The 21,442-nt window shown below is 43.5% G+C and overlaps 1 protein-coding gene across 19 annotated transcripts in view; it reads right to left on the reverse strand.

The window, feature by feature from the left end:
- ablim2 (actin binding LIM protein family, member 2) overlaps positions 1-21,442 on the reverse strand; it is an 85,562-nt gene that overhangs the window by 57,290 nt on the left and 6,830 nt on the right. For 16 of the 19 annotated variants that reach the window (XR_010331256.1, XR_010331250.1, XR_010331246.1 and 13 more), the window contains exon 3: positions 1,453-1,596. Coding sequence is in view for 3 of the 19 variants with exons in the window: in XM_064343621.1 (XP_064199691.1) it covers positions 1,453-1,596 (144 nt within the window). In the remaining 16 variants the exon portion in view is untranslated. Of the gene's footprint in view, positions 1-1,452; positions 1,597-10,106; positions 10,855-21,442 lie in introns of those variants that run through there. The other 3 variants (XR_010331248.1, XR_010331244.1, XM_064343622.1) reach the window with 3 other exon arrangements.

A 21,442-nucleotide genomic window follows, 5' to 3' on the forward strand; every position in this document is an offset into this window, starting at 1 on the left:
CAATAAAATCAGAAAATTATGATTAAATTGAATTTGTGGAATAAATGGAAGGTCTCCCCGTGGGCTGAGGGCTAGGCCACCCATGACAGTTATTTTCTAACAAGCCTCGGCAAGCTGGGGGTACTTCTAAAGTCATCTATACAAATCAGGAGACAGATGTTGCAAAATTCCACAAAATCACATCATTATTGAGAAGGTATCCTCCTCAGTCTACATATTATGTATTATGTTCTAATCAATCAAGCTGTAACACAGCATTATCTTCTTTCAATTTTCAAATGTAGACACTAATCTATGAAAACAGATTATAATATATGTACCCATTAACAGGACAGCAGCTGTCTGTCAGGCAAAGAAATTAACTAATTTATTAGCAATATAAGTAATCGATGAAATAATCTACATGGAAAAGGATAATATTTTGTCTCAGCAGTGAAAGTGGAATGGAATGAAAGTGGTTCATTATTAGATGATTAAGATGGTAGGCTAAGTAGCAATTAGCAATTTCAGTGGTGGTTTTCCCATAATGTAATCTACAGGCTGCTCACCAAATCCACATATTAGCAAAGCAACTGCTCTCTCAAGACCTTTAGCATTGAAATTATTGTAATCCTCTTTCAATCATAAGTTAAATGGATATGGGACAACATTAAGGGCGTTTTCAGGCGATAAGTAGAGGCACCTCCATCTGTGAGAAAAGCGGTTCCGTGTCCATCATCCGTGAGCGTTCGTAATGCACGCGAGTGTCTTTACATGTTCCCTGTCCTCTGTAGCATAAGCGTGATAACCTCCAGGAAGCACCGGCTGTCGACTGACCCCTGGTCTCCTAGCAACAGAACATGTGTACAAAACAATGGTGCAATAACACAACCCCAGCTGGGGGAAACGGCCTCCGCACACTGGACAAAAGAGAACAACACCCATCTAAGACGCGCAGCAGGAAACTATGATTCAGGTACTCAAAAGACTGTTTTGACTTGGGTCTTTTTTTTTTTGGTTGTTTTTTCCATTATATGTCATAACATTGACTGCTCTGTAGCCTGTGTTTGGAAGCAGGGGGGGAGCCAGTGGAGGCAGTGCTGGCCACCTGTTCACTTGCCGCATGTGTATTACACGGCGGAAGATATATCTACTGTACATGGAAGGTGCGCACGCTGTCTTTTAAGCCCCTCGTGACTGTGGCGGCGTGTAAGCGCTTGGAAGCGTGATAAGCTCGTGCTGTCCTCAGCGATGTCTCCCACCAGCTGTGCCTCGAGGGCCTGTCCCTGCGCAGACGCTCTGACCTTTGCGCTATCTATCGGTCTGAGAGAGGCGAAGTGGGGCTGCTGCCTTTTATCCACGGCCCTGAGGGCGGAAGGGCGGGGCTTCGGCCTTTAAGAGCGACCGTGAGAGCGGAGGGGCGGGGCTTCGGCTCTTAAGAGCGGCCCTGAGAGCGGAGGGGCGGGGCCCTACCTTTGCAGACGAAGCACTTGATGTGGAAGTGTTTGTTCTGCACGCGCAGCACCTCCCCCTTGCAGGCCTTTCCGCAGTTCTGGCACAGGATGGAGCTGCTCTGCTTCTGATCCAATGGGCTGTGAACAGCCTGCTGGTGGAAGACTGCAAAAAAACAGAGAGAGAGAGAGAGTGAGAGAGTCAACCAGGGGTACTCACACACACACTCACGTGCACATACAAACACATGCAGATATACACTCACAAGCTAACGCAAACACGCAAATATTCACAGAAACATGTACTGTATGCAAATATGTAAAATGGCGATATGCAGATGTACAAGGTTGAGGATGAACACATGATTGCCATCAACAATCTTTGACACAAAGGTGTGATTGTTTCCATTTTCATAAATTATTAGAAGTGCACACTGGCTTATAATTCTCTGAACAGTTCTTCTCGGAACATTCAACTTCCTTCCTCTGAAGGCAATCATTGCAAACACAGCCTGGGTTGAAGCCAGGACTATATTATTCACCGAATACAACTCTGCAACAAAAACAACCACAGTCAGCCTGTGTCGCCTTTTATTACTGAATGGAAAATAGTTTTTTTTTTGCCTCTTGGGATCTGGTAAATCACGAACACAGATTTAGCCATGACAACATTCTGGCCTGTGATTTACAGATTCCCTTCGCCAAAAAAAGAAAATCAGCAACAACAACAACAAAAAAAAAAAAACCCTCTAGTACAGTCGCAAGCCTGCGTACGACTTTGAGTCCATTCATGAGACCCGGCTGTTAACTGTAAACATGCTCAGGCTCTTCTTCTAGTTCACAGCAAAAGCACGACACCACATAACTGCAAACCCTTCTCTTCATTGGCCATGAGCTCATAATCGCCAGGAGACATGCCCAGCCCCAATCATCTGCTATCACCTCTCTGAGAGGACACTGCCATGACTGGCCTACCTAAACAAGGGGAAACAAAGCCTTCTGGGAAGACTAATGATCAAATTTAAAGAGCACCCATCATCAAGCAAGCAAAGCAAATGTAATTTGTGAACAAATATCTCCTTGAAACAGAATAGTAGGAGTGACCGAGGTTGGCTGGCACAAGGGTTGGTTGGCACACAGCTATTTTCTGGTGCTTTGAAGGTCACAGACACAAACATGTGACATCAAAATGTGCGTTTTCTTGACCTGCAGTCATGCATTATGCTAAAACATCAGAAAAGTCATGCCCTTTTATGTGTTCATTTCTTTGCTTTTTTGTGTTATTTAGTATCAAAATTTTAAAACATTGTTGTCACACTATACAGTAAGTATCATAAAACTGCATTAGATAAAAATACTGGAAATGTATTACTTCCAGTTAGTAGAGATAGGAACACATTTTGATATAAGATTTGAAAGTCTGTGTTTTGAGTGATGTTACCTGGGCAACATATTATTACAGAGGCGCATCCCAAACCAACCCCATAACGTGTGCCAACCAACCCCATGTTGAGGCACAAGTGCACAAAATGAGTTTAATCATTAATCACCTAAATTTAGAAAACATCTGTGGGCATTAAAATATATTTATTTATAGCTGAGACCTTCACCTTTCATTTGCTACTGGTTTGAATAGTCTGACATAAATTATGCCAGCGAAATATGGCAAAGAGTGAAAAGGTGTGCCAACCAACCCCAGTCTCCCCTATGTTAGGTCCGTATTTTATTTTGACTTAACTGGAAATGAGAGCCAGTGAAAATAGTTGAGTTTGCACAGGGAAAAAAACCTCGAAAATGCCCTGGGGGACACAACTGATCCAGTCTACACAGAGAAAATCTGAAAGCTACACGAATCAAGTGTTATTGCTGGAGCAAACAGCACTAATTTCTCTCTGTACAAAAAAAGTGCACTTTCTTGAGACAAAGCAACCTGCTCCCAGTTAAAAATGTCAGTAGGCTTGAGCAAAATCAACATGCTCCCTAATCCAAGGGAAATATCCCCATTTTCCCCTTTTCCTCCTTTCTCTGGGCACAAAGCCTGAAAGATAAGCGTCCAAGGGGTGTGTGGTTGCACTAGCAAGCACTTCCTCAAAAGAAAACAGCACTTTGCTTTACTTTGGACGACCAACCAGCGGAACATAAACCTGATTATGAGAATTATGTTTCTGGAGTCACGTCGGTAGTTTCTAGAGCAGTTTGCAGATTAAAATCTATGGCATGTTGAAGTCTGAGAATTGTTTCACAGGAAAACACAAGTTGGACAAATGCAATCAAAACAGCAAGGGGACTGTGCACTATGAGAAGGACAAACAGAGACAGCTGTCCAGCTGGGAGCTAATACTTTAATAACATCTGTGACCGTATTCGATGCAAGAGCATGTTATCAATCAAGAAAAGAATTTTAAATAAAAATATTATCGTCATAAAAGAATCAGGGAGACATCAAAAGCGTACGTTTTATTGGAAACATGTGGTTGACTGAAGGTCTGGCAAAGAGGCCCGCTATGCGTTGTCAGGCACACAGCTCTAAACAGAACCAGCCAACAGAGCGCTGCTGTGCACCTGATCAGGAGCTTGCGTCACTTTCTGTCAGAACATTGGTACTGGGCCTGATGTTTCTGTTTGCGCCAATTGTCGTCTGCAAATACAAATTGGCCCTGATGTTTCTGCCCGTGTCACTTCCTGCCCGTACATATGATTTTGGCCTGATGTCTCTGCTTGTGTCATTTCCTGCCTGCGTATAGGGACTGGCCATGATGTTTCTGCTAGTGTCACTTCCTGTCTGTAGATATGGATTGAGCCTGATGTTTTGAAATCATGTCAATTCCCATCTGGATTGGGCCCAATATTTCTGCCTGTGTGACTTCCTGCCACAACATAAGCACTGAGCCTAATGGTTCTGAACATATCACTTCCTGTCTGTACATATAGATTGGGCTTGATGTTTTTGTTTGTGTCACTTTCTGTCTGTACATAGGCACTGGGCCTGACAATTCTACCATTGTCACTTCCTGTCTGTACAGAAGAACTGGCTCTGATTTTGCTCAATAGATACCCTTTTCATCTCTCACTGGAATGTAAGTAACGCCTCCTGGTTACATGCCACTGGTTGCCAGGGCCAACCAGTGGCGCCATGAGTAATTATGTTCCTGATTTGGGAAAAACAGTTTCTCAGACGTTCCGTTTCCAATTTGTGTCCTTAGCACTGCCATTTCTTTCTCATTTCTGATTGCACCCATTTCAGCAGTGAATGAAACATGTAACCCATTCTATATATGGGGGACTCCCCTTCAGGATGTTTGGCTTGCTACAATGGAAATAACTCTCTCTTCCGGAGAGTTCTTTGACATTAGAACTGCTTGCAATGGCAGACAGCTCTGCCTCAGGTTTGGCAAAAACACTTCAAACTAAAAGGTTATAAACCACAGTGATATGTTACTAGTATTTCAGTGAGGTGCAATTCTGTCTGAATCCAAGTAGGTGCTCCTGCTTTTAATTAAATGGTAAACAGACCACAGAAAACCCAAAACCCAAATCCAAAACACATATGCTGTACTCTACCCCCTCTTTAAAGATTAAAGATTAAGATTAAGATTAAGTTCAAACTACTAATTCCAATCGTATTTCTTTCATATACATATTAGGTGTGCCAGAGAGTATATAATGTTATACACGCTACATGTGTATAACATGTGCATGCTACACATTCCCATAATTCATCTGGAGTCCCGACAGTGCGTGTGGGATTGGCGGTGTGGATGCACAACAGGCACAGATGTCTACAACATCAATCGTTCAGACCTTAGATTGTTCTTGCCGAGTGACAAACACAAAAAGAAAACTTTGGCGTCATCATAGTAAAAGGTCAAAAAGGATTACTCTTTCAAATGTGCCACTACACCAGGAATCTAACACCACCTGGGTCCCATGGTGTACTAGAGAAGGAAGAATGATGTATTATCTAGCAATCATTGTGTCATTGTAGTGGTGATCAAAACCTTTTGATCTGTTCAAACAACTCAGTGATTGACAGGTAACTGTAGCTCTACCCATTGTGATGTCACAATACCTCATTCTCCCATCACAGTCCGGTACAGTGGTGGCAGCCATCTTGGTCCATTCCATCTTTTGTATTAACCTTTATTTTAGCAGATATGTCCCACTGAGACTTATAGGTAGTTTTCAAAATAGACCTGACCTTAATAGTGATTTTGAGTGACCCTAAAAAAGAACTCTCTCAATGGTGGTGGTTCTGCTGTGCTTCTTGTTGCTGTGGGTACAGTCCATCTGTGGGGTTAGTGGGTGTGGAGGGATCACAGTGCACCCTTTAACGCCTGATACGCTTATCCCTGTTTCTCCTCGGTAATGCTTTAGACCCTTCCAGCCCTGACTTGATGTCGGTTCCATGTAACGACCTACTATGAACCCAAATCCCTACGGAGCAGAGATCGGCAGCAGCTATGGAAGGCTGTAAACATTTTAAAATTTGTCCTGCAGAGCGTTTCTGCCTTTACTCACATTTAAAGGCTTTACAGGGATCCCTGGAGTCAGCAGATAAACAGTAAAAAACACCCACCCCAAGCAACACAGACATGGACCAGTCAGCTAATGCAATCAGCACAACCAATGTCTGTAATGCAAGCCCCCAAAGACAGCATAGATAGAATTGCTATGCGGTTTTGTAACCAATCATTCACACAATGCGCACGCTGGCCAGACTAACCTACCCAGAGTTATGCTTATCCCCTATTTGGTAAGTCTGCGGCACATGAGTTGTACCCTCAGGACTTCTGCAGAAGGTGCTCAGGTTAAGCCCTGCTCATGCATGCAGCTGCAGTGGGCCACCCAGGATCAGAGCCGCGACCCTCAGGTCAAGCAGCAGGGCTCTGCCTTACCAACCAATCCCATCTCACCCCAGCCCACAGCAGCCATGCACTGCATGACATAAGAGTCAGGGTGGGTCAGTCTTTAAAAAGAACAAATGTACTGATTCATGAGCAGCTGGAGTGAGAGAGGGAGCAAGAGAGAGAGAGAGAGAGAGAGACAGTGAGCTAGAGAGAGAGCAAGAGAGAGAGATAGAGAGAGATGGAGAGCCAGAGAGGCACAGTGAGTGACAGACTACGTAAAAAAGAGAGACAACGAGAGAAAGAGTGAGTGAGTGTGTCTGGTATCCGGTGCCTTGTGTTCATGATTGTTATGTAACTGCACAGCGCATCTCCACTTTGTGTCTCATGGTTCTCATCCTGAGACATGGAAACAGTGCGCTCAACTGTGGCTGCACTGCCAGGGTACAAAAGCAAACATATCTAAAAGTATACATTTTCATAATTATGAAATAAAATCTAATTTCATGTTTCATTTCACAACTGGATGGTGCGTAACATGAGTGAATACTCCATTTAGTCCCCCCCCCCGCCTTATGAACAACTAACATTAGTTCTTTTCAGGATAAAGAACCACATTGTTATGCATGTGTGCCATTACAAAGACAACAGCTATTTGCTTTGGAAACATAACAAAAGCATCAGCTTTGAAACCAAGGTAATAATAATGCTTAATTGTGAGCTGAACACATGGAGCCCATACACAAGTCCTAAGCACAATACAGCACAGGTCAGACACTGCTATATGGGCATGGACAGCAGTACAATGGTTTGAGACGACAATCAGAGGAAGAAATGGCCCACAATAGCAGTGTAAATATGAAAGGTATGCACTAAGGCACAGACAGCTTCATATTTCAGCACTGACCTACAGTAATATATTCACTTTAGCCTGTGCTGAACATGAGTAATGGAGATGTAGCTACCGGTTTTCAAATAAATAATGACACAGCAGAAATGGTGTGTGTGTGTGTGTGTCTCCCCACACATTAATACGGTATATGTGTTCTTATCCAGAGCAGCTTACAATGCAAACACAAGTGCAAAGAGTTGCACATTGTGTGCCAGTCATGTGTTCAGTGTGGTTGGGAGTGTATGCATACAGTCCATATGTTTGTGAGTGTGTGTGTACACGGTGTGTGCATGGGAATGTGTAGTACTCCTGTATGTGAACACGGATTGTTCTGAATCACAGAAAATAAAGGAACGCGTGTTGGTCGTCACAGGAGAATGTCTCCCCTGGCTTAGGGTAGATACGGTAACCTAGTAAACTAAGGACTGGCACTCAGTCCTGTGCAGGGGGATGCAGGAGCCATACAGATAACATGTGCTTACAAAGAGCCCAGCCCTCTGCCGCATGCCAAACTTGTGTCAGCTTCTTTTCCACCGCACAAACGGTTGTTGAACTATAAAGATATTACACGATTTTCCCCTGACACAGCTCCCAGATTAATTTCCTTTTGTTGGTTGCTGTTCCCCTTGGGCCAGAACCAGGAATGCTGGGTAATGAATACTGATTCCCTCATAATAGGAAGGAGGAAAAAAATGTGGTTCAGCATTTTCAGAATGAGGCTCCGAACTCAGACAAAGGCCCTGAATTCTCCCGAAAATCAAATCAGCAGTGAACAGTCTGTGAGTGTGTCTGCTTTCATTCATTACATTAATCTTTCTACCCCTCTCCCTGTCCCCAACTCCCTGTTTTTATGTATTACTCATGTTTTTTGTGCTTATATCTGCTATTGTTTTAGTCCACAGCCAATTAGTGTCTGTAAAGTTATAAGCCTGCAGCACGCCTTTTAGTGTAGAGTAGTTATCAGTCTCTATACAGAAATGTGGCCAGAAGGTTATGAGTTTAAGTCCCGGGGCATGAGAAGGAAATGCAAGTACGTGTCATGATTTAGTCCCGTGAAGGAAGCACATGAACCTAAACGCCCAGCGTGTCTGCGTAACGCGCTGAATGAAGGCCTTGCCGCGGGAGGAATGTGGAAATTGCAGTAATCACCCTCTCAGGCCAACTGCACACAGATGGCAGGACGGTGACTGAAAGGCGACATTCTTCCTCCCCCTCGCCTCAATAGTAATAATTACGTGACGCTAATCACAAGGCCGTCGTCCGAGAGGAAGCGGCGGGTAATGTAGTCACGCGCCAAGGATCACCCCACCCTCGCCCGACCCCCCCTTCCAGGTGCGTTTCCCTCGCGGCTTCTCGAACCCTCGTTCACCAGTGCGGCCCGTCTCCCGAACCACGCCATGTTGTCCTGTATCCATGGGTACCACTGAAAAGGGGGCTGCCTCACGTAGGAGCCAATCCGATTGGACCCACCCATCCAGCAGCCTGCACTTAGGCAACCTGCCGACAAAGTGTCTCTGGGTACAGGCAGCCGCAAGTTAAAAAAGTAAAATGTAAACCATCATGCAGGGCAGGCAAAGTGGCATAAGAGCAGATAAAGCGGCATTAGGGCAGGTAACGTGGAGCCCTGCAGGCTCCCCTTGGCGCATTAGACAGACAGTAGGAGAGCTGATCCCTGTACTGCATTATTCAGGACTGGCGTCACGTGTGAACCTCAGCCTTAGTTTGTTTACTTGGCCCGCGGGGGTGAATGCTGTCACTCTGGCTGGCCTGCGCTTCGACTGACCGTTGCATCACTTTGAGGGTACAGTGTCCTTCTGTATGTGTGCGTGTGTGTGTGTGGGGGGGGGGGGGGGGGGGGGGATTGAGGGCTTTTATGATGCCCTGCCACCCTACCCAGAATTCTCACATTATAATTCCGTTGACCATACCTTCCAGACAAATGAGGATTCTGGCAGTCACGCCAGACTTAAGGGTACCAAGCACAGATATTTATAGTTTCCCCTTGTCCCAATATACTAGCTGGCAAAAACTCTTCTGGAACGCAGCTGAACAACATCACACCAACAACAAGCTGGACCTGCCCTGCAGAACTCACACAGTGTCCTTTACCAGTGCCTTCTGCAGAGGGACACTGTTTGCATGTGACACCTCACGTTATCGCTAGACATGAACAGATTTCAAGACGGGTGGATCTCGCAGTCTGTTCCAGCACGTATCCATTGGCAACAGACCAAGCAGCAGACACAATATTCATAAAGGCAATTATTAGCATTATTATTCACTTAATATTTCTGTGGCCCAACCACATCATTTATGCTATACTAAAATGGCCAAAAGCACGTGTCAGTTTATTGGATGTTCCGTTTGCAATAGCTACAAAGTTCACCTATCGGTTGAGTTGGTTATACAAAGCCAAGGGAAAAGCATTATCATTACTCATAGTAAAATAGTTCATAATAAACAGCACTGAGGAGTAGCATGAGCTGGTGCTACAGCAGACAGTAATTGTATGATTTATTTGGGTAATAAAAGCCATTACAGTATTAAGGGAAGTAGATAATGAACATGTTCTGTGAGCCTGTAGGTGAGGAATAGTATATCTGCAGTTTCTTATTCTTTTGGAATAAACAAATTGCCAGTGCTTTAGACAGCGTGTCATCACGGCCAGAAATAGCAGGTGTATTGAGAAAACTGATATGTGCTATATAGGGGTAGCATTTACTGATATACCTTCCGATATTTATTCAGTTGTTCTCCATGGTACTTTAAAAATGCATCGAATTATGTCATCTGGACTCTAGTCTAAATTTATTTCGTAGCAGACCCCGATGACCTAGGTAGCAGCTTAAATGTTTCATTAGCAAGGCTATCGGTGTTTTATACAGTATATCGTGTATGTATTATGTATTGTCGTCCAATCAGTTGTCATGCACGCATTACCTTTTTCCTCTGGCATCGCTGTTTATTAACAATTCCGCTGTGTGAATTTTCAGCTTTCCCTTCAGTCACGCACTGTGCGTGTTTTAGTTAAAATCCAAGGTCTTCTTGCAAGCACTTCGCAGCGTTGTACATCCTCCGAACGAGTTCCGCGCGGTGCTGCGCGAAGCGAATGCTTGTCCTGGTAGGACGCTCCAAGCTGCTGCGGAGTTTGGTTTGTCACTGGAGATACCTTAGGTATGAGCGGCGGGTCATATGACTCCAAATGGCTGTCGGGTACAAGCAGACTCAGTTATAGCTGAGCTATTGCAGCTATCTATTATAAATAGAACCTTCTAGAGACGTGAAAAAATAACACCCTTCTCTGACATCTCCTAGGGCGTTTACCGCACCAGCGGGAGAGGCGCGCGCTTACTGAAATGCCTCTTATCACCATTAACGGGAGAAAGCACAGGCTACATCGGATTCAACACCAGTTGACTCAAGTATAGGAACCGAAAAAAATATTAATTTGCTCAGTGTTCGGAACGTACATTATAGCCTGCCGTGTGGTGAAAGAGATAATTGAACGGATTTTTCAGCAGTCGCTCTTGCAGGGAAATGCACTTCCCGTTGCCTTTTACCCACTAAAATGATGTAAATAATTAAAGCGTAACCCACGAACAGCATGTCATAGAACATAGCTTACTGAACCAGTTAAAGCAGAATCAAGCATGGCTCTCACATAATAATTTTAATACAGGCTGAACCATTTTAATACTAACTTTAAATCTGACATCATCTGACGCTGTCATGATTAAAAGTTGTGGCAACCAACAAACAAGAAACCTTTCATTTATCAATCAATCAATCAAACTTTATTTATATAGCACGTTTCAAACAACCCAATGCAATACAAAGTGTTTCCCATAATCAAAACATAAGATAAACACAAATAAAATACAACATAGACTAAAACAATAGAAAATATGTCCGGGCAGAGCCAAAACAGGAATAAGGAAACAACAGAGATTCAACAGAGAGACTAATGCACAGAATAATGCAAAACACAGACAGAAATAATCAGGGTAGAGTAAAATAAAAGTTAAACCAAATAAAATCAAGCATGCTTAGAAAGATAAATAAATGAATTAATTAAAAACTTAAACTTAAACTAAAAACTTAAAAATTAAAAGAAAATAAAAACACCCGTTAAAAGCAAGGATAAAAGGTATGTTTCTGATCCTCAGGCTGTTAAAATGGGTAAGACCATAACTGCTGAATGCCACTTCACCATGCGTTTTTGTCCTAGTGTTAGGAACCACTAAGAAGCCCCTCCCAGAAGACCGAAGGGTTCTAACAGGTTCATATCTTAAAGGCAGATCAGAGGGACACCCGGGTGCAAGGCCATGAAAAGATGAAGAGATTTAAAAACCACAGAAATTACCGGCAACCAGTGCAGGGACTTTAAAACTGGTGTAATGTCTGCTGTCCTTCTTATGGAAGCAGGCTTCCATACCTTTTTGTCCTGGTTAGCACACAAGCAGCTGAATTTTGTATTAAATGTAGCTGACCAATCATTTTTGGGAGACCAGATTGGAGAGCATTATAGTAATGTGCAAGTGATAAAAGTGTGCGTTAGTCTCACGGTGTTGGTTTGAGAGAGAAATGGCCAAACGGGTAATATTCTTCAGATGATAAAAAGATTATATAAAGCATAATTAATGCATATGCTATAAGATAACAAGCACACCATGCTTATTATATAAACCTCAACCATCCTATGAAATCAGTGTTTTGGCACTTGCAATCCTAGCTTCTGTACTATGATTCTTCAGTTGGTTATTGCACTACAGAGCTACCAGGTCCAGCAAATGGTTTACATTTTATTGTATGCTTGCTATTTTCAAGGTCACTTAAAATTTCAAGTCTGCATTTTATAATGTGAGCTCGAAATATGAATTACATTATGACAGTCACAGAAGGCATTTATGAGGCATGAAACGCCCCCCATCTCTCTCTCTCTCTCTCTCTCCCTCCCTCCCTCTCCCTCTCCCTCTCCCTCTCCCTCCCTCCCCCAGGAATGAGCAAATGACCACTGAGTCAGTCAAATCCTGGCCATGGACCCCTAGCCACCTGTCAGCTCTGGCAGAGCCATTGTGGCTCAAATATGGCTCTCCTCAGTGACCAGTTTCCATCCACCACACATGAATCTTGTCTATGGGGAATGTCTGCACCCCAGGCTGTTTCATGCCAATCAGTTCTAAAATAGAAATAAACTCAATGCAATGAGCTATCTGGGCCTCCTGCTCTACTCTGTCTTTCATTACTGCAACTACACATACAGCTGTTGGAAAAAATACATAAACTTGGCAATTAATAATGCTGCATATCAATACATTATTAGAGGCTGATATTATCAAACCACAAAAAATGCACCTTCTGGTATTTCACATGATTATTCAACTGTAGGCCCAACATTAGTGAGAACAACAGCACAAATAACAGTGAAATTTACAACTTAAACCTTTAACTCTTGACATTCGACTGCTCATGTAACTACTGATAACTGAAAGCTCTGGAGTTCTAGGACACTGACTTTTGGAAGAAAAAAAAAACATTCCAAAAAACCTACTCTTCAAAATGTTAATAATGCCCCGCACATAATCATTCATAACCTACGTTTTTACCCAGCAGCACTTGCAAGGTATCAGAGGTTGTGACACTGGGAGCTGTTTTAAGTACTGAGTTTGCATTTCTGTGCTAGCCTTCCTTAGTGTCACAATCTTGGAATCTCAGCCATCTAATCACAGATGTTTTATGCAGCATTGAACGAAGCGGTGAGCATGTGCTCTGTGGAGCCATGCTGCGTGTAATATTAAGACAGGTCTTCATGCTGTACCGGCTGCACGCTCTATTTCGTAGTGTAGTGTTGAAAGAGAATATTCACTGAGAAAGAGACACATTCTGCAGCTTCACTGAACGTACATATCTGTTCAGCCTCATTTAACATTTGCACATATATATGTGATGTGTTTAGTTGAAGCAATTCTGTTTGTTATGAGGGAGTAGTATGAAAATCTTTGTATCATTGATTACAACAGGTTTAAAAAGATTAAGGTTATTAGATTAAGGAAATGCACACGTATATTTGTTGGTACATATGAAATCACAATGTGCCTGTGATAGACAGCTTTATTGTTTGGAAAACTACAACTGGGCATCCTGGTACTAATCACTCCAGAATGAGCATCGCTACTTGTTCTTAAAAAGAACAGCCCCTCCACAACATACAGTATTCTAGACTCTTCTATTTGCTGCTGCAGTTACCACGGATACCCAAACCATATGTCCAAGCCCCAGAAGTTCAAAAGGTCATCTTTAATTCTGGAGCATGACGTATCTTTGTGTGCAATGTCTTTTGGACCAGACACCAGGAGGCTAGTCCATTGATGGATACAAAGAGTCAATTTTTTTCTTTAAAATGGCCCAGCAGTGTACTGAACTCACATTATTTCGGTGTCAAAACAGACAAATTAACAGCAAAGCCACTGAACCAGTCAGTACAGTGATTTGGTGATGCTCTCCCAAAAAATAAAAACCTTGATCATGTGAAACTGGTGGCACATCCTGTACTTGCCACCTGAACCCTGAACAGAAAACTAGCATTTTTCTCACATCATCTACAGTCAAGGGGCGTGCAAAATGTTTAAGAGGCATAGATTTAAGCCTCACTGAACGCCGCGCCACATTGACTAAATCAAACAAATGATGCACCAACGTACCCTGGGCCTGCATCGGCTGAAGTGCTATTAATACTCTGTGGAATTTCTCTACAAAATAACAGTATTTTTATCAGGCAGCAAATTGACTAAAATAGCGCTCTCATTCAAACAGGGGTTAATTATAACAAGGACCTCCTGCTGAATCCGGTTTCATTTAATATGCAAAGTTTACCATCAGCCAGTATTCCAGGGCAGGCAATAAGCAGAATGGGAAAAAAGTGTGGGGTGCAGGGGAAGGGTACAAAATATGGAACCATAATCCAGAATGATGCCATTAAAACATCAAACGTAAAAGGCTAGAAATATGTGTGCTACTTGACCATAATACTTTGCTCCTCAGGTTTCACAGGTGAAATATACTGAGGTAAACAACTCTCTTATACCTGCTTGTACAGAAAGAAAGCGTACTTCTGCTTATACTCAATGCTTCTGTCCCCCTGCCCAGGCTCCAGGGGACCATGTAGCAGTGTCATGGTGATCTATCACTCTGTGGCTCAGTTTTTAATGGAGAAAGACAGGAGGCTCTACAGGTTTGGGACCAGTACTGAACCGATATTATGTGGGAACATGAGAACGTGGTTTAATTGTGGTGTGGACGTTCATGAGGACACTGAGATTTGGACGCATGGAGCTGTTTCATTACTAGTAGCTGGACACCTTAACAGACTAACTAATTAATCAAGACTAACCGAGTCCAATAGGCACAATGCACGCTCTATCAGAGTTAATTATACAATGGACATCTGCTGCATACCGTATACAATAGACAATTTCACAAAAGAAAAAAATGAAACAAAAAACAAGCAAATACGCCTTCAGTAGCAGATGTTTCAGTTGTTCTAATGATGAGTCACATTGCAGAGATCTCTGCAGTAACAGCAGTTGAGGAATGCATTGAATGGACCAGAGTGCATGTGGGCTGTGACCATTAAGGCCCAGATGAGAGATATGGACAGGAAGTGATGCATGCTCAGCAAACAGGGTGCGGTAGTGGAACCTCTAGGCGGACCACGTGGGATAAAACGCTCTCATAGGCTCCGAAAAACAAAGACAAGCTGGAACAACATTGTCACAATATCACACGGCTACACACGGGATAAGTAGACAGGATTTCTAGTGGAGCGTGAGACTCTGTGGTCCCTCGATACCAGATTCAAGCCATGATACCAGTCGGGATTTCTAATCAAAATGATGAACAGAGAAGTGCCGAATGTCCTGTGTGCCATCTTTAAACTTCATAATGTTCTTACATTAAACCCTCATCTCACAGAGGAGCCCAGTCACAGGGTAGACCCACAGAGTAGGCACCTTGAACACAAGCCAGCAGACACCGGTGCACTCAATATGGAGTTGGATGAGCTTACGGCCAGATGAGAGGTGAGGTGTGGAGTGGTAAATGGCCAATCAAAAGTGAAACAGTTCATCCCCTGAGAGCCAGAGCTAGGTTTAATGGACATTCAAGCACATTTTGACCTAAAAAATCACACATTTATTTTATCTTCAAAACTTCAGAGGAGGACTTAATGAAAGTAACAGGAAAGGAGAAGCAATACATGTTTTAACAGGAAGTCATTCCAACTGCTGGCATGGCAAAGGGTAAAGGCAGGCAGTGAGATCATTCCTTCTGTCAGCAGAAGCAGGCAGAACAACCACAGCAAGTTTCCTAACACAGAGCATGCTCCATGATTAAACTATCATTCTTTTGCTTTATTTAATAACACAGGCCAAGCTTGCATTTCGATCAGAATAACAAGATAAGATGGAATCACTGCTACTGTGACTGCTACCCTGGTCTAGCTCTGTTCTGCAGGCTGTGAGACAAGCTCAGATAAACTCAGATTTTCCTTTAAGCTGGCTGGTCACATCCATGATAACCAGACAATCGATATAACTTGTAAGTGAAATAATTTGCCGTGCTTTCCATTTTTTCTGCATCGGAGCAGAATGTTGTTTTTCTACCAGATAAAATTTCAATCCCTTGCTTATTTTCTTGGAAATAGGATATGTTAAAAGGATAAATATTTACATTCTCCACAATAATTGCCCTATTACAAAAGCTGTCCAGGTTCTTAAGCACAAATGTGACCTTGCATCATTCATAGAAAAACAGAAGGATAAAAAAGTTTAAAGTTGCTGGTGTTCCTACCAGTAGGTTTCTTGGTGGCAACAAGTGTGGTGCTCTACTGTAAAAAAAGGTTGAAGCAGAGGCAGCCATGATGACCCTGGTGGAAATTCCAGCTGGATACCATCTGGTCTGTTGTCTGTACAAAGCTCGCCCACCAGCTGGACATGGTTATGCGAGCATGGTTGCTATCTCAACTATCTTGTTGCCAGCTTGACCATCTCCAAACCAGGTTCAACCAGCTAGACCAAATAAAACCAGGCTGTAACCAAGATGGAATTTCCACCAGTGGATCTTTGGCTCGGGTACTGTATTTGGCTCAGGTAAGAGCATTTCTCAAAATGAAGAAATGAGAATCATTTACTCTTTCCTGAAATTCATTAAGCTAATGTCACCAATGGAGCTCTGCCTATTTCAAGCAGTTAGAGGCAGCAAACATCGACTAGCGGCGGCCATGTTGTAAATGTATTTTCCATTTTGTAAGCTGCTGTTGGACTGAAGAAGCCTATGCTGTGGTGCCTCAGCCCTCACTGGTTTGAAAGAACATCACATTCGGCTCATATTCCAGTTTCATATTCATCCTCGGCTCATTAATATTACGGTCAATATGTTCCCCACATCCTCGTTTTCAAATTAAAACGACCCGCTTTGCTTCCCTTAGTTTAATTAAAGCATTAATCTCCGGTGCTGGAATCGGTATTGCACATTTAACACATTCATTAATATTTTTTTCAGTTTCAGTTTTTCAGTTCACCTTCTGACAAATTGTTTCCTAGTTTAGCTATGAATTTTCCTGATCTTGTAGCATTTTTACAAGATATTTTGAGTGGATTAGCCAACAGTGTCACAAATGAACCCATTTTTATATAATATTAACTCAAAAGTTTCATGCAATAATAAATGATTTATCTTTTTTTTTTTTTTGCCCTGTAGTGTGTCCCACAGTGCACATATTTACCAATACCAAGGTGAAAAACGATGGTTAGCATAGTCATATATCTGATATGAACACTACATAGATGCTTATTTAATACTAAGAGGCAAGTTGTTCAAATGGGCAGGATTAGGTATCTGGAAACTGCTCTACAAAACATGACATTGAAACATTAATATTGAAAGTATTGTACATTACAGTAATATAACTAGTCGGATATGGTATGTGTCGAATGCATATGTAACATTCAGATGAATTTTATTGCTTTTGTTGGCACTGTTTTCTTAGCATTTATCTATTAAATAGCAAGTGAAGACCCCTGTTAAAATAACTTCCCATGGAAAAATTCACTGACAAATCAATTTAAAAAAATGTAGGCCACTGTTATTGTGAATTATTCACCACATAGGGTAGTTTTTTCCTGAGGGAATAGAAGAAAAACAAGAAAACCAAACTGCCAATAAGAGAAAGAAAATGATGAATCACACATTCTCCAACCCCAAATTAACCACAGAAACTCAACACCATTCCACATGCTGCGATGTCAGCAGTGATAACTCTTGATGATGTCACAGCACAAGTGGTTCTCACTGTGATGATGTCACAGTGTATGTCACTGGAATGTAGTTCCAGAATAATGAAGATGATAGGAACTATTGAAGGGGGGGCGGGGAGGGGCAGTGCTCCATACAATAAGTAGACAGAGTGTTGTGGGAGTTGGGGGTAAGGGAAAAGGTTTAATGTACAGTTCAGAATGGATTCTCTGTATTTCTTTGTAACCTCCCTCTCCTCCACCACCTGCCTCCCCCTCCCCAATTCACCACCTGTCCCCCCATTCCACCAGTCCCTAATTTTCCCTGATGCTGCATATCTATTAATGGATCCAATCCCAACGCTCCTCACTATCAGCCAATCCTTTCCAAGTCTCCGAGAGAGAGGGGGGTGGAGGTTCTTGCTGGAAAATGTGAGGAACAGAAATATTTCACCTGAGGGCTTTGATGCCCCTAAAACCATTTCTTCATCATCCATAGCTCTGTGTGCAGGGAACAGGGCAGCTCTAATTCAGTGCAGATTTCCCATCTATTTACAGGCATTAACACTATGGTACAGAATTGATGTATCTGATAGCGTATTCATATGATATACAAAAATTGTCCATATATTGTAGCAAAATCAGAATCTTGATCAGTCAGCTCATTCTTGTTTAGTTAAGCACAGAGCAATGACACTGTAATTAAATTACAGAAATTACAGAATAGCATTTTCACAGATTCTCTGCATCAGACATCTTGATCAACACCTTCCATTTGTGTGTATTGTTGCATTTTGATTATTGTTTTTATTTGAACGTTATCAACACCAGATGCATCCTGTCTCTCCAAACAGAGCACGCAATTTCTTAACAACACAGCTTAGCACTAACCCTCTTGCTTTTGCACAAATGGTGACAAACCATCCATGTAAAGACACACTGGTTTAAATAGCTTAGTGGCAGACAAGGGCGGCAGATAGCACGGTTATAGAATAGTGCAGTGCAGTTTAAACACATGGCACGTAAAGTGAGCTGGAGGTATAGCCTCCTGTACTATGGACCCACACGGGGAACAGCTGGCAAGATGAATCGGGGGGGGGAAGCACACCTCTTCCCCCCATTTCCACAGATAAACTAAAACATAACTTCTCAGATCTAATAACTTCTAACAGAACAGGAACAGGGCCAGTACGTAATGTCCTTCACTGGTTCGCTAAAAAGGACAGCGTGTATTATCAAAATTTAATGCTCCATGCTTTCAGAATTTTAGAGGGGACAGGGCCTATTTTCGACTGGAGACTTTGTCTGACCTCTCCGTGACCTGTCTTGAAAGTTAGGGTCCTTGGTGGCCCCTGTTTTTGGAGGTAGTTATTAACATGTTGGACTTGTGGGTTTGAAAGCCCAGGTAGAAGACTATCAAATATCGCAGCCCATTATCTTTTGATTTATTTGCTTATTTAAGCATGGGGTAGTTTTGTCCCTTTGGCTAAAGATGTTGATTAAATCTTTTCATTAGATTGGGAACAGATTGAAACTGTGGGATTGAAAGCATCTTACTCAAGAGCTCTATGTGCTCACAGTGTTTCTCATTAAACACATGCCACAATATTTTAACAAATATCTGTCAAAAAAAACAGGTATTATATTAGGTGTTTTAATTACTTTCATTCATTATAGATCCAACAGAAGCAACTGCATGCCACAGAATGCCAGCAAAATCATTACCTTTACATGACATTTAGCCAATGCTCTTATCCAGAGTGACTTACACTGCTTATATTTCTTTTAACACACACTCCATTCATATTGCTGGATGTGAATAAATTTAAGCTTGGTACCTTTATCATGGGTACAAAAGCAGTGTCCCATCTAGAAATTGATGCTTCAACCTTTGAGTTACAAGTCCAGTTCCCTAACCGGTATACGACTCCATATAATAGCAAGACAGCTTTACACTTTTCCCTGTGTTTTTCCCTGTAACCAAACGTGCCCTGGTTTTCTACTAACACTACAGCAATGTTGAAACAACAGCGCAGGAACCCAGGTCTTTCATTGTGGAGAAGACTGGAGATGTTTAGAGATGTGATGTGTCTGTGCAGGCCCAGAGTGCTGTGAATGCTCACATTGAGAGGAACGGCTTTTCCTTGGGCTGTGATTTGCAGGCTGCGGGGAAGCCGAGACGAGAGAGGCAGAGACGACGCTCGCACGTGCCATCCAATAAACAGTCACTATGAGCCCGTCGCCGTGGCCACCATCTTGACCCAGTTTGCTCGCGTGGAGCCGAGGGGAGGAAGCCCCGTTGTCACACAGAGCAGCAGACACAACGGGAAGCAAATACGCTCAGACGAGACGCACCGACGGAGCGTCACGTTTTTGAGACGGAGAACTACAGACCGCAAGACCAGGCCCTGCGTTCCCACTCAAGACACGGGTGCTTTTAAGGGCTGCCCTGAAAAGCTGAGAGCGGAAATCTGGTGCTCAGTAATTGAGCTAATTCTGCCGCTGTGCCTGGCTTTCACAGCGCTTCAAGAGACCCGCTATTCTCCTTATCTAATACAGATACCCAGAGAATTAGCCGGCTGAACACTTCAAAGCAAGGATGAGACGACCCACTTTTAAGGATTAGGTGCTGTTTTTGCCTCTCTTTCTCTTGCTTTTAAGCTTACTTTTAAACAAGCTGGATGTAGACAAATGTTAATTCCGATATTCTGAATGACTACGAGGTTGTGGTACAGACACTGAGCAGGAATTCAAGAGGCATGGGGCTGCTCTGTCTCACGGGCTCTAAAACCAGCCGCCCAGCAGTGCTCCAAACACTGCAGTCAGCCACTCATCGCCCATGACCCCAGCACTTAACCTTGTCTGGCTACGCTGCATTGCAGGGCCTGGTCTTAACTACGACTCCCCCTGAAAACAGCGCTTCACTGCCTCCCATAATGACCACGGGTATTCCCTGTACAGTGCTGTTTACTGAACACACGCTTTTATGTCAGGCTTTCCTTCCTGTATTACTGCTGAACACCGTCATTTAGTGTGTGTGTGTGTGTGTGTCTGTGTGGGTCGGGGGCGTGTGCACGTACGAATGCGTATGTCTATGTGTGTGTCGTTGTGTGGGTGGGGGCATGTGCGATGTCAATGCGTTGTCTACGTGTGTGTGTGTGTCTGTGTGGGTGTGCGTGTGTGTCTGTGTGGGTGGGGGGCATGTGCACGTACAAATGCGTATGTCTATGTGTGTGTGTGTGTGTGTGCGTGTGTGTCTGTGTGGGTGGAGGGCGTGTGCACGTACGAATGCGTATGTCTATGTGTGTGTGTGTGCACGTGTGTGTGTGTGTGTGTGTGTGCGTGCGTGCAAGTGTATGCGTGTGTTAAGTGGTGTTGTGTGTGCGTTTATGTGTGTATGCCTTTGTGTGTGTGTATGTGTGTGTGAGTGTGCATGCAGTTATGAATTATTCAGTTTATTAGCTCTTGTGCCAGGTGAGAGCCCGTTGCGAGCGGCTGAGCCAGCTCTCTAATGACGCCGCGGGTCTCCCTGGGGACCGCAGTGGGGGCCGACTCTTTCTGCTGCCATTAAAAAAGCTCCCTGTCAAACGGACGGACAGAGGAAGACGGAGCGCCTGCCGACGAGGAGAAACAGGAGGCCGTGATCGATGGGGGCGACGCCGGCCACCGCGTCTCCTGCCCGGTGGAACGCCGAGCGTCTTCGCCGCCGGGACGCTCTCGCGGCTTCCATCTTTGCGCTTGGCGGAGAACACGGTAAAACCGCGGCCGCCGGCCGACCTTGAAGCGGAGCGGCCTGCCGCCTCGCGCCGGGGCTCGAAAATCCCCAGGCCGTGTTCTGAGAGCCGATCCCCCTCCGGTGCATTCCGCCACGCCACCGCCACATTCCCCGGCGCACGGCTACAAACATGTACGACACGTCCGGACCATAAAAAATTATTTGCTGGTGAAGACCAGGGGTCAGTAAAAGCCTATCCCTTAAGAAACTTG

This window comes from Anguilla rostrata, chromosome 7 (genome assembly GCF_018555375.3).
Source record: "Anguilla rostrata isolate EN2019 chromosome 7, ASM1855537v3, whole genome shotgun sequence".
NCBI lineage: Eukaryota > Metazoa > Chordata > Actinopteri > Anguilliformes > Anguillidae > Anguilla > Anguilla rostrata.